This window comes from Gambusia affinis, linkage group LG08 (genome assembly GCF_019740435.1).
Source record: "Gambusia affinis linkage group LG08, SWU_Gaff_1.0, whole genome shotgun sequence".
Taxonomy (NCBI): Eukaryota; Metazoa; Chordata; class Actinopteri; order Cyprinodontiformes; family Poeciliidae; genus Gambusia; species Gambusia affinis.
This window is the reverse complement of record NC_057875.1, coordinates 22,244,657-22,257,553: the sequence shown is the minus strand read 5'-3', so window position 1 is coordinate 22,257,553 and position 12,897 is coordinate 22,244,657. Positions and strand designations below refer to the sequence as shown.

Below are 12,897 nucleotides of genomic sequence, written 5' to 3'. Positions count from 1 at the left end.
TTATACAAATATTTAAAACATCATTAATCACTTTTTGAAAACAGAAGGCAACAATTATTCCTACTGCCTCTAAATGATTGACAGTAACATTATTTACAGTGGCTCACCCGCAACTCATTTTGCCTTCAGAACTGCCTTACATTTAAGAAATCCTTCTGGTATTCTTAAATACCAGAGGACGAGGACGAGAGTGGGCAGGGGGGTCCGGACACCCCCCACTCTTGGAAAGGTCTAGAATTGTCCTCACCCCCAAAAAAATCATTGAAGAAACGTTTGTTTTTAATATCAATATGAGAAGGCAAAAGAAACAAAAAACCGAAATGAATCTGACATTTATCTCAGAAAAGAATAATACATTTTTAGTTTTGTTTTTTTTGTGTTTGTTTTTTTTTACTCTTTTCTAAATTTTATGTCAGGCAAATGTAGTTAGCTGCTATAGCCTAGCTAGCTAGCTAGCTTCTCTCAGCGTTTATCAAGTGTCACTCATGGCGTAAACAACGTTCATTTTAGTCACTCGCTCACTTCTGTTGCAAGCCAGTAAGACCCGGCAGAATATACAAGTCTTCCCCAATATTAATAGTTTTTATTTCCTCTTTCTTAAAATGTATTCAAGCTGGCATTAAAAATATATTTAAAAAGGTTTTCAGTGTAATGTACTGAAACCTACAGATTCCTTGTTCAGATGATGTCCATTTTTCCATTCTGATATTGTTTCATTTTGATGAATCCGTGTGAATTGTTGCCTCTGAAATACTCAGTCTAGTCTGCTACCAGCAACCAAAATCACCTAACTCCCTTCTTTAGGGATTTAGGTGATTCTTTAGGGAGCGTCACAACGGAGCGTCCATTGTGAAGCTCCGTTTGAATTTCGGCAAGTCATCTTTGATAAGTCTATATTCCTAAATGCTTCCAAGTCATTAGCTGAGATGCAATTTATCCTAAGTAATTGAACAGGTGTGTGGCCCAAGTTCTTAATATTTACATCTTGAAGCTTTTAGACTTTGTAGTTTTAGAATGCTGAATATTATTGCTGCTCTAACTAAAGTTACGCAGGGGCAACAACCCGATTTCAGCAGGTTAATAAGAGGTGCTGCCTCTTTTGGTTTGAAAAACTTTCCAAACAAGAACATTTGTCTTTCTTGTAAGCAAAGGATCAAATATAGTGTGCCGTTTTCAGCAAGCTGACCAGCAGTTCCCAAAATGTTGATGCAGTGTGATAATGTTACTCCATACAGCCAAAGAAAACGTTCACATTTTGTTAAATTGTGGCAGTTTGGTCACTTCTAAGAAGTCTGGAATACTTGGATACTATCAGGAGGCCCATGCCTACTGCAGTTAAGCATCACCTCATTTCTTCCTACAAAACAATAACAGGAAGTACCAGTTCTGCTTTTCAGGAGTTCTCTTTCACCAGCACATACTTAATCAGACGCATGGAAGCTTGCTTCCCTCTCCACGATGTGCGATAGCGGCCCATCCTCTTCCTCTGGCCCCTCCAGCTCACCACCAGCAGCACAGAGCAGCAGCAGCTCAGCAGCAGTGTGACGCAAATGGCCACAGCAACCAGTAGAGTGTGGGCAGCCACATGCCACCCAGACCCCAGCTCTTCCACAGTGTCATCCTCACCGACTTCCTGACCTTCATCACCGCCTGCGGTGCAGTTGCCCCCAGCCGTGACGTCTGTGCTGCTGTGCTCTGTCTCACCCGGGAGAATTGTGGTCGCTGAAGCGCTGCTGGTCACCTTATGAACGGTGGTGGCTGGGATGGATGTGAAGGGTTTTGCGGTTGTTGTAGATAAGCCCGGAGGCGTCTCCAGGTCAACGGAGGTTGGAGATGTGATGGAGTTTGATGTGGTGATGCTGGACTCAGCAGATGTTGCAGCGGTGGTCGGGACTGTTGTTTGGACACGACTGTCGGAGGATGGGGAGGTCTGTTCGGCGAAGGCTGATTTAGTCGTGGAATCGGTTGCGAGTTGGTGGGTGCCCTGCTGCGCTGTGGCGGTGTCCGCGTCAGTCGGTGGAATGGATGGCTTCACAGAGGGCGCGGCGGTGGGAGGCCGCACGGGATGAGGAGGCGGATGGATGAAGTTTCGCTTGTCTGAGGGCAGCGGATCTGAGGCGTTCACTCTGCTGTAGTGGTGGGGCAGCACGCGGACGTTGGAGGTAAAGTGTTTCCCAAACACTAACAGATCAGGATCCACACCTGGAACAGGAAGAGATGTATTTTATATCATACAACTCTATCTTCACTACTTTTTAGTAACGACTTAAAACTGAATAAAAATATCTGCTAAAATGTGCCATAAGTAATCTGTTAAGGGCATTGGGAAGGTTGTCAATCCCTTACAACCTCAAAGTTCAACTTATTTTAATGGGATTGTCTGCAATGGACCTGAAATTGGAAATAAAACTGCACAGAAGCAGCCCTACCCAGATGTGGCTGTTCTCCTAAACTGAAAGACTGAGCAAGGAGAGAATTAATCAGGAAAACGTCCAAAACGCTGAAGGCGCTGAAAAGAGAGATTCAAGACAACGTGTTGGTGGCAGGAAGGAAGCCATAAGAACTGTTCGAAGTTTGTCACAATAGCAAACGTGGAAGAAGCTATGGTTGGACCTTTTAAAAAAAAAACCTTCTAGAGGCCGCGAAACACTTGAGACAGCAGTACAATGAGCCCAAAATATACAATGGAATAGTGTCAGACGAAGCTTGCGCTTACTTACAAACATCAGCAATTCTCTCAGCTTTAATTTAAGCCAGGTTTATAGAAATCGGGTAAGAAATAAATCATTTTTGTGATTCCTGCTCATCCCGCATTAGAGCAGCCTGGTTTAGTGGACCGACTCACCGCGAACTAACGGCGCCAGCAGGTACGTCGCTAGCATTAGCGGCTAACAGGCGATGTCCAGATTAGTAATGTATATAAATGAAGAAATCCTACAACCGCTAAAATCTGACACTGCTCCGTTTTTGATTACTTTTTGTGAAGAACAAGGTTGCGCTGGTCTTCTTCAGAAGTTTTGTGTCGATTTTTTAGTAGTCCTCAGTGCAGCGCCCCCACAGGCGATGGGGGGAACTGGTTTTTCAGTTAGTTTTAATCGTTTGACACAGTGCAGTGTGAATGCTAACTACAGTCCTGAAAATGTAACAAATGTTGCAATTTTAGACTCCAATCGAACCGAGTCTACCAGACTATCCGGTCTGAATACACCCTTAGTCTGAAGGAGTGTTGTGGACTCAAGGGGAGATGAATGCAAATGCTAAACTTAAGACCTTGATGTGCTGAGACTAGAAATCCAATGTTGTTGTTTTTTTTTTGTTTTTTTTTGCGTTAAATTAAAAAAAAGAAAAAGTTTCAGTTAAGAAAAAACTTCCTCCCAGTGTCTCTCCTTACCCTTTGTGATGTTGTAGAGGACAACGTTCTCCCTGTGACTCAGAATGCAACTCTCGAGAGTTGGACAGTGCAGGTGGACGCAGTTCACATTCTCTCGTATTGTATCAAAGTGAAATATGGCCAGATTACAAGAAACTGTAAGAAGAGAGAGAGAAAAGAAGGACCAACATAAGTGAAGTTGCCAGCAAATCCAAAAAGGACAACTACAGAAACGCATCTCACAGTTTCTGGTGAGGCAGCAGCTGCGGCTGCATTTCAGCGCCGTCTCCTCCGGGTAGGACCTCAGCAGCTGTGCTCCTCTTCTCTGAGACTCTTCGATGTCGATGAAGATCCCCGGGAACCGACGGATCCAGCAGTTCTTGTAGTAGGAGGTCGGTGAGCACAACGACTCAGTGTGGCACACCAGACTCAAAACCGTCAGGAGACCCCATGTGGCATTCATCGCGCATAGTGTCAGTCAAAGCATGTTTCAACCGCAGTCTGGACAAAGGGCTCACATATGCAGGAGAGGCGTGGCGCACGCAGCGGTCTGCTTTTACAGGTGGGAGTTCGTCTCCAGGTGAGTCCGGGAGAAGGAGGAGAGACCCAGCCCAGTCCGAACAGAAATGCGTTCATGTTTGTTTGTCTTTTGTTGTTGGTTGTTGTTGTTTTATTTAGAAAATTCTAAATATCTTCCAGTTCCACTGCTAATTGGTCTTTACAAAATTAAGTGGGGGGGGGGGGTATGCTTGGGAGGACGAACCTGCATTGCTATGGCATTAACAATATATAAACTTGAAAATAGTGCAAAAGCAACAATATTATCGCTTTTCGCGATAATTATGGAGAACAATTTATTGTTCTCCATAATTATTACAGCAAAAAATTTTTATTGTGAGCGGCCTGTACAGTACAACAACGAGCAAGATGCACTGAAACATAATAAACTGAATTAAGAACTGATCAACTTTCGATTACAGCACAACAGTTGCTATAGTGAAACTATAACTATGCAACTTGATGAGTTCTGGGTAGAAAAATATGTGCAAACATATTTTCATATGATATATATATACCGTATATAGTCTTAAATTTCGTCGATTAATGTGCAATGACATATTTACGCCACCAGATGGAGACAGTTTCCTACTTCAGAAGATTTATTTGTGATTTCATCCCCTGAACACAGCATACACTTTTCTGGATATTGAGAAGTAGAATTATTAATTGATTAAATGACTCTTCTTAGGGTAAATTAAGCATATTTTTGGGTTGTCTCTTGCCTTTTTGTGTAATGAATAAGAAATTATTACAATATCACATTTTGTCTTGGACCAAATCATTCTCTCTATCTTTATTCAGCCCCACAGTTAATTTTGTAGACCCATTGTTTTGTCTGGGATTATTACCCATTCCTTCATGCAAAATAGCTCCAGCTTATGCTAGTTACTTTGATGAAAGGTTTCTTTGACTCAACAATTCAAATACATAAATGCACTTTTATCTAAACACTTTTACTGTGGCTCTGTGTGTGTATAAGGTCATTGTCCTGCTGGAAGGGAAAATAAAAAATAGTAGATTCATCAAGTTATACAGAAAGCAAAACAGCCTGGATTATCTGCAAAAGTCATCCTCTCTCTCTCAAAATATTTGATTCATCTCTCAAAAGTAAATATCTTTGTCGTTGTGACAGTTATTGTAAGTTGTAATTGTTGGATATTATGTAATGTCAAGATTAAAATATTTTATTTGTACTGTAATTTGCTGACTGAACCATCTCATTGCAAAGGAAAAGACAAGACTGCAAGGGAAAAACAGCAGAAATGAGAATATAGGACAATATCCTTAAGGACAATTGTGCAGTTTTGTAGAAATTACAGTGACATCTTCCTGTACCTGTCATGGCATTATTGGCTTTTGGGCCACAAATTCTCATCCCCGTCACAAAGAATATCTTCTCTTCTCTTGCAGTGTAGTGAGAAAAGAATCTGTTAGTGCTTTATCCAGCCTCTGCCATGACACTGCATCCATAGCAGCTTGAATTATATTCTTTCCATCTCCATGCTGAGGAGAAACTCCTGAATGGGGTTCAAAATAAAGAGAAGCGTCAGAGAAACTTGGTCACTATCTTGTTGTGGATTGCAAACCATTACCTGATGATGTTGGAGCAATGGAAACTAGAACTGTACATAATCACTTGCATGGATGTCCAGTCCTCACTCCTCTTCCTCTTCCTCTTCCTCTTCTCTCTGACTGTTGACCCCATCCAAATCCTTGTCCTTCCATTGGCAAAAATGTAGCTTTGTGTTGTGGTCTGGCTATATAAACCATATGTTTGCCAGTTCATGTGATGTACTATTGAGCTAAGTCAGAAAACTGTTTGGTCATTGGTTGATCTAATGCTTCAGACATTTACTCTGAGAAACTCAGAATTCACCTGGGAGCAACTTCCCAATTAAGGACAGATTTAGAAAAATCCTTGACGTATTATGACAAGTTGTTCAAGCATTTCTCATGTTAAGACTGACACGGTTAATGTACGTTGTGGAGCTTCAGAGTATTGAACAGAGGCCCCTACAATACATTTTGATCAGAATGACATTGGCAGTTGAAAATGTGTTCAACAGCAGAGAACTGTACATAATCACTTGCATGGATGTTCTAAAGCATTTGCAACTTGTTCAAAGAAATGAGAAACTGCTTCTTTGACGTGGACAAGAGACACATTGATTTGATAATTAAATAAGTGGAGAATTTAATTTCTGATCTGAGAACTGCACAAGACACTATGTTCAGCCAAAGTATTTTGCATGAGGTTAAAAACATTCCAGTCTCATCAGATCAGAGCACCTTGTACTTTCTTAGGCAGTACATCTAATGTCTTTCTTATTACCACTCTTTGATGAAGGCCAGAGTTTTGAAGGACAAACCAATTGTGTCATATTCATCTCCAGCGAATACTGTTGTCTTCCTGACTGTTGCTCTTTGGACGGAGATGATTTGGTAGATCTGAATATATCTTATTTCTTCCACTTTACTTAGTATTAGTCTTCCTAAGAAAATCTCAGTAAAATACACTTTTGTAGTTTGTGGTTGTAACATGATAACAAACATTGAAAGGGTATGGATACTTCTGCAAAGCATGAATATATGATGTTTTTTCCAAATGTACTCATTAAACTGTAGTTTCACCAGGAGAAATCCTGCCTTTAATTATATATGTCATTAGATTCATACCACACTTTACCAAAACCCAGCAACAGAAGGAGTTGTGTGTGTGGAACACGTGTTTTTCAATCTGACACAGGCCAACTTACATATGCAGACAACTTCAGCTTACAGATCCCATTTAGTTCAGGTTAGCAGTGTTACAATGTGTCGAAGTCAGACTGTTGCCAATCAAGGACAAGAAGACAATATGAGACGCATTCGACAATCGGTGCCAAACAACACTTTTCAGTTTATCCTAACTGTCAAGAAGAGATGAATGTGATTCTGTACATGATCGCTGAAACGCTGTAAAATATTGGCACCATCAGTTATGATCCGTGGATGTGCAAGAAGAGGTATCTTGAATCTTCTATTTCTTTTTTGCAATATTAATTCAAGTCGCTAGATGGCACCCTGAGGCAGTCCAACTCGACACCCTCTCTCCACATGCATGTCGGGTAAAAGAATCTACATTTAAAACAAGCTCTAGTTAAACACGATGAAGAACACCACCAACGTCAACTCTCTCATGCAGCTTCTGTTGGGCCGCGTTTGGCTCCTTTGGTATCGAGACCACAGTGTAGGATGGTCCTCCTTCTCACTTTTTTTCAGAGCCTTTCAGCTTCCGCAGTTCATCTTCTTCAGCAGTAGTAGTGTTCCTGCGCACGCTGACGCAGCCAGTGTTTCTCCGAGTTCCTGACCAACTTGTCAGATTCCAGCTTTAAGATCTGTGGCATCTGCAGTCTTTTGTTTTGTTTTGTTTTGTTGTTGTTTTTCTCTCTATGTGTTGTTGTTGCTTAACTCTCGCTACAAAAGGGTCTAAGAGCTGGCAAGTTCCAACAGTGCGACTCTTGTCAGTCTTTGACTAGCCTGTAAATATGATGCTGCGCGCCATGCTCGCTGGTGGACACTTCAAAGACGTAAGCTATGCACAGCAGGGTCTCAACAGTATCCGTGTTTGTCACCACCTGAAGAAAAAACACACACACACACACACACACACACACGCACACACACGCACACACACACACACACACACACACACACACACAAGTCCAGATATTTATGGATTTATCTCACATAGTTGGGAAATTCTGCATCCCCATCCATGCATGACATTACATTACATTCCTTTATTTCTGCTTGTGAGTTACCTTTAGATGTTAAAGGTTATACACTATTAAGAGGGAATTTGTTCGTCCTCTGTTATTCATAGGGGTAGCAATGTGAACATACGGTACAAATCGTGTACTTTTATGAAGTTTACAATGAAGAATTAAAAAAAGATTCAACAGAAATTTCATTAAAATTCCAAACTTTTTCAGCAGTTTTTATGAAGTTCTGAATATTAGAGAGCAAAATATTTACCTGAAATTACTAAATAAGATGATGGTTATGATGACCTTAAAACTAGGACTGTATTATCCTATACTAACCACAGATTCTTTAATATGCAGTTTGTGATCAATTATATACTTGAATTGTTACTAAAATAATAAGTGCGTTTCAGTGCTTAGTTTGGCTAATCTTCACCAGACCCTTTCAGGCTCCACAGGTTGAGTTTACAATCCTGATATAAGAAGATCTACAGGATAAAAAGCAGAGAAATTGACCTGGTTTTCTTTTAGAATGAATTTGTTTTGGGTTCAATGAGTTCTTTATCAGCTACTCAAAGACCACATTGATCAATGAATTTACCAAATAACGTTTTGTAACATTAGTGTACAAGGATTAACATTAATTAATAATTTATAATTATTATTTATAATTATTATAATTATAATTAATAATAATTAATAATTAATTTTGCAACATATGCCTTGATGTTGCAATTTGTGATCCAGCAAATCAAATAAAAGAAAACAATCTACCTATTAATCAATGCTAATATATATATATATATATATATATATATATATATATATATATATATATATATATATATATATATATATATATATATATATATATATATATATATATATATATATATATATATATATATATATATATATTTATTTATATATATTTATATATATACACATACGAAATACAAAAAGCGACCAGCCAACTGTCTTCTGGCTCAACAATCCACTTTTTTTCTCACTCATTGAGTACACTATACCATCAGGTCTTGTGTTTAGCAACACCTGTTGGCGAAAAGATGAGTAAGTTTTTTGTAAATGATGAGCTGCTGTTCATTAAGGCTGTGAGAGAGCAAGACTCCAAGGAGATAACAGGAAGGCTGAATGGAGTAAAGAAAAGCTGTTTTATTCTTCAAATCTTTTAGCACTATTATCAAACGTGCAAGATTAAGAAATATTGTCAGCCTTTCGGAAATCTCAGTTAAGGGAGAATATACATTCTTCAAAAAATATGGACTGTTTCAGTAATGCTAACAGCACTGACTGCACATATGACTAATATGAAGTGATAAACAGTTTAAAATGAGAGCTTTGTATTCATTTTGCCTTGTGTGATTGTTTTCTCACACGTTACCTGTTCTTGACACATCAATAGGTAATGACCACACACTGCAGAAAGATTTAAAAACTGTCCTAGTCTTATGCTTGCTTATGCCAAACAGTAGTTCTTTCGGAAAAGTCAGACTAACCCTATAAAAAGGAACAAATATTGATCACAAAATTCTGGTTGGTTTCAACAAAAGAATTATTAAAATCGTGCTTTATACTTTACGGACTTTTTAAATATGGCACGGAAATCTTGTGTTTACATATATGATGCTAATATTTACCTGTAGCACTTTGGAGAACCATGACAACGCCATGGCAACGCTACAAGCACAACACAAGCGCACAGCTCCAGCCACTCATTGTTTGCTGTTGACTTGTGAATGCAGCACTTGTCACAAGAAGCGCTATGCATTGTGCTGCATATATCTGCTGTCTTTATGGGATTATGAGCTGTTGGTTAAACTGAACTAAATCAGCCCATTGAGACATATAATGTCTCAATGCTGCCTTGTGGTCGTCGGCGTGGGCTCAATGTGGCCATTGTCCGCAGGCTCGTTTGTCAGGAATGCGCTCGTCAACAGAAGGAACACAAAAGTCTTTGAACATTGTTGCTGATAATAACTCTTGTCGCGGTGACACACTCCACTGGGCGCACTTTCTCCTCAGTGTCTGCTGTCTGAGGAGCACAGCGGCTCATTCAGGAGAGTCGAGCTGACTGCAGTGTGAATGAGATGATCAGCAAACGGGGGGGGAAACGCAAATGCATGTCACGCTTTTTCAAATAAAATCCAATTGAAATATATAGAAGTTTGCGTTCGGGTGTGAATGCTTTTACATGCTTTTGGGGTTCAGAAACAATGATAACACTCTTTGCTGTGGGTCTCGTAAAAAAAGAAGAAGAAAAAAAAAAAACACAAAAAGCAACGCAATAATGTTGGAGAAAATGATAAGCAGTATTGTTTTTAAAATATGTGATTGTATGTTGGTAACGTGCATGGAGACATGCCGGCTCTTTTTAAAAACAAATATTTCTGCCACATAGTTTAAAGAAATTATTTTGTACACATGGGATCAGTTTCTGCCCTGCGACAGACTGGCGACCTGTCCAGGGTGACCCCGCCTCTCGCCCGGAACGTAGCTGGAGAGGAACCAGCAACCCTCCTGACCCCATTAGGGACAAGAGTGAACAGAAAATGGATGGAGGGATGGATGGAGGGATGGATGGAGGGATCAGTTTCAGAAAAGTTTCCATCCAGATGAACCCACAAATCCACCCCTGTGTGTTGTGTTAAACATGCCAGACCCATAGGGGGCAGGGCAGATTAACTCTATGTCAGCCAATAAAAATGCATCAAAACAACCATGACTTTCTTTCTGTTAGGAATTAGACATAGCCCCAGGAGGTTTATTTGTGTAGACAGCTAGAAAGGTTGAGCTACTTTTAAATAGCATATTAGAATATAAGGTTAATAATAAAACACTAGATGATGTCGATTGAGAATCGTGCAAAAGCAAACGTGGATAAACTGCCACAGTGTTTGTCACAGACTGTAATGCGCTGGACGCTGAATCTCCATTTTTCCACTTTCACACCCAAACACACATCCAGAGTTTTCTCGTATCTCCACTCTAGTTTGACTTTTCTCAAAGAATTGTGTTCGTGTGGATGAAAGACCAAAAACCCATTTGAATTTATTTGTTTTCTCATATATCAGAATCCAACCACACATTCCTGTATGTACCTGTAGGATAGTGAAGTTTTCCAGTACGCTGTTCATCATGTATTTCTCAGGCAGGTGTTTGAGCTTGTGGATGAAATTGATCATGTATTCACACAGCGGGGATCGGTGGATCCGAAACACGTATCGTCCATTCTCAAAGCGAGCGTACTCCGTCTGTGAAAAATAACAACGAGGAAATGTGGAATTCGATTCCATCTTTAAGAGAAGCTAAAAACCCAGCAAAGGGTTAGAAATGTCCCCACCTGTGAAAGAAAAAAAAATATAAACCACAAGGATATATGCTCCACTGGCACTTAAACGGATACAGTGGATCTATGGGATGAGCTGTAATGTGAGTAACGCAATATATCTAATGCAGCATATGGCATGCCAGATTTGACATTAAACACATTTCTCGTGACAACTGTAATCAAATAATAAGACCATTAAATATAACCACGTGTGGGCTGCTGAGGCAGATGTCTCAACCAGAGAATAGGGAGTGTGTGCACGCGAGTGTGTGTGTGTTAATATTGTACAATCCATCAGCACTGCATGGGGGTGGAGCGGCGACTCCGTTTGGCTGACTGGAAATATAGAACTTAGTCAGATTGGGGAGATTTTATGAGTCAGTTTCCAGACCACAGATCAGAGGTAACCTGACTGGAATCCGTCTGAACCAGCAGGGAGAGGACAGGAGGGAGGACAGGGGGTTGCGGCGCGGCCGCGTAACCTTTGATGTTGCAAATGAAAGAGAGATTCTCGATATTTTTCCGCTGTCTTACCTCCACTTTCTCCACCACCTGCTTCCCAAAAGAGCAGACCTTGGTGGACGAGGTGATGTTCATGCTCTCAGAGCTTTCATACTGGCTGGACACGCCGTAGAAGAAGCTGTTGTCGTCCTGCAGGTTTACACTCAGGTCCGCCTTGAGGGAAGACACACAAAAACACACTTCACTAAATGAATTCACAGCCAATTATGAGCTGCATCCGCCCTGCCAAAAGCTCAAATTTGTCCTTCTAAAATCACATTTCAATTTACTGTAAATACTGCAGTAGTGGCAACGAGTCATAGCTTTGTTTTTGTTAATCTTAGAATCTTTATTGCACTGATCTTTTAGCTAATTTTAAAGTTATTGGTCACTGATGTGCACACACATCAACTGCAGTGAAGAGTAATTAAGCAGTACACATGCCAGACGAACTGGCCGAGCTTTTACAGCAAAATATGGCCCAAAAATCCACAACCAGCTAAAAAAGTGTCATGAAGTGCCTTGTAGTTTGTCTGCATTTTGTCAAAAATAAAATCTGAAATGTAAATGTATTTTTGGGGGGATTTTATGTGATCAGCCAATACAAAGTTGCAGATATCTGTGAAGAGAAAAGAAAATGGTTCAAATAAAGTCACAGTCTTGATTGGGATCTTCACTGAAGCAGAGAAAGAGTAGCGAAGTCAGCATTGTGGTTGTTTCTTTCAAGGTGTCGAAATGGAAATGAAATATATTTAATATATATAATATCTGTAATCACTGGTTATTAGCCACAGCAATATCAATACTAAATATTGATATAAGCTCAAATTATTTAGTCCATCCCTACTTTATGGTAAACTTCCCCATGTTAAGGACTGTTAGAAAAAATGTGTGGCCAGATAGATAATCTAAATAACAACGTGTGCTTTGACTAGACCAATTTCTGGCTTAGAAAAAGACCCAGCCTGTAGCATCGGATGTAAAAGTAACTGTACTTGCTGAGTTGTCTTTTAGCAAATATATATTTACTGTATTCCTCCTTTCGTGTTTACAATTCATGATCTTCTTGGACAAAATGTTCCCTTGAGTTGAGCTCAAAGCAAGACGATGGTCATGTTCCTTGCTGCAGATTGGCCCGGTGGTGCAGCTTTGAAATGAGGCAGGTATAATCAGATTACAGATCAGACTGAGGTGCCATCTCCTCTGTCAGACAGCTGGCCTGTTTTACCTTTTCCCCCTGACGGGCTCTTGTCCTCTAATGGGCCATTGAGACACCGCTCAGCCTCCCCTCATCTCTTCATCACCCCGTTTGTCTTCATCCCTAGCTCATGTAATTTCTCTATTTGTCTTCATCCCCAGGGCCCAGTGGC

The 12,897-nt window shown here is 40.2% G+C and overlaps 2 protein-coding genes across 2 annotated transcripts in view; both read right to left on the bottom strand.

Annotated features, from left to right (window-relative positions):
• Positions 1-590: 590 nt before the first annotated feature.
• LOC122835660 (MANSC domain-containing protein 4-like) lies at positions 591-3,919 on the bottom strand. Its single transcript, XM_044124893.1, has 3 exons — positions 3,614-3,919; positions 3,392-3,526; positions 591-2,202 (listed from the first exon to the last, which is right to left on the bottom strand). The coding sequence occupies exons 1-3, from the start codon at positions 3,831-3,833 to the stop codon at positions 1,394-1,396; spliced, it is 1,164 nt and encodes a 387-aa protein (XP_043980828.1). The 5' UTR covers positions 3,834-3,919; the 3' UTR covers positions 591-1,393.
• Positions 3,920-6,551: 2,632 nt separating this feature from the next.
• LOC122835743 (transcriptional enhancer factor TEF-3-like) overlaps positions 6,552-12,897 on the bottom strand; it is a 40,818-nt gene continuing 34,472 nt past the window's right edge. The window contains exons 10-12 of the mRNA XM_044125037.1: positions 11,561-11,701; positions 10,797-10,949; positions 6,552-7,548 (exon numbers count right to left, since the gene is read on the bottom strand). Coding sequence (XP_043980972.1) covers positions 7,435-7,548; positions 10,797-10,949; positions 11,561-11,701 — 408 coding nt within the window. The 3' untranslated portion in view covers positions 6,552-7,434. The remainder of the gene's footprint in view (positions 7,549-10,796; positions 10,950-11,560; positions 11,702-12,897) is intronic.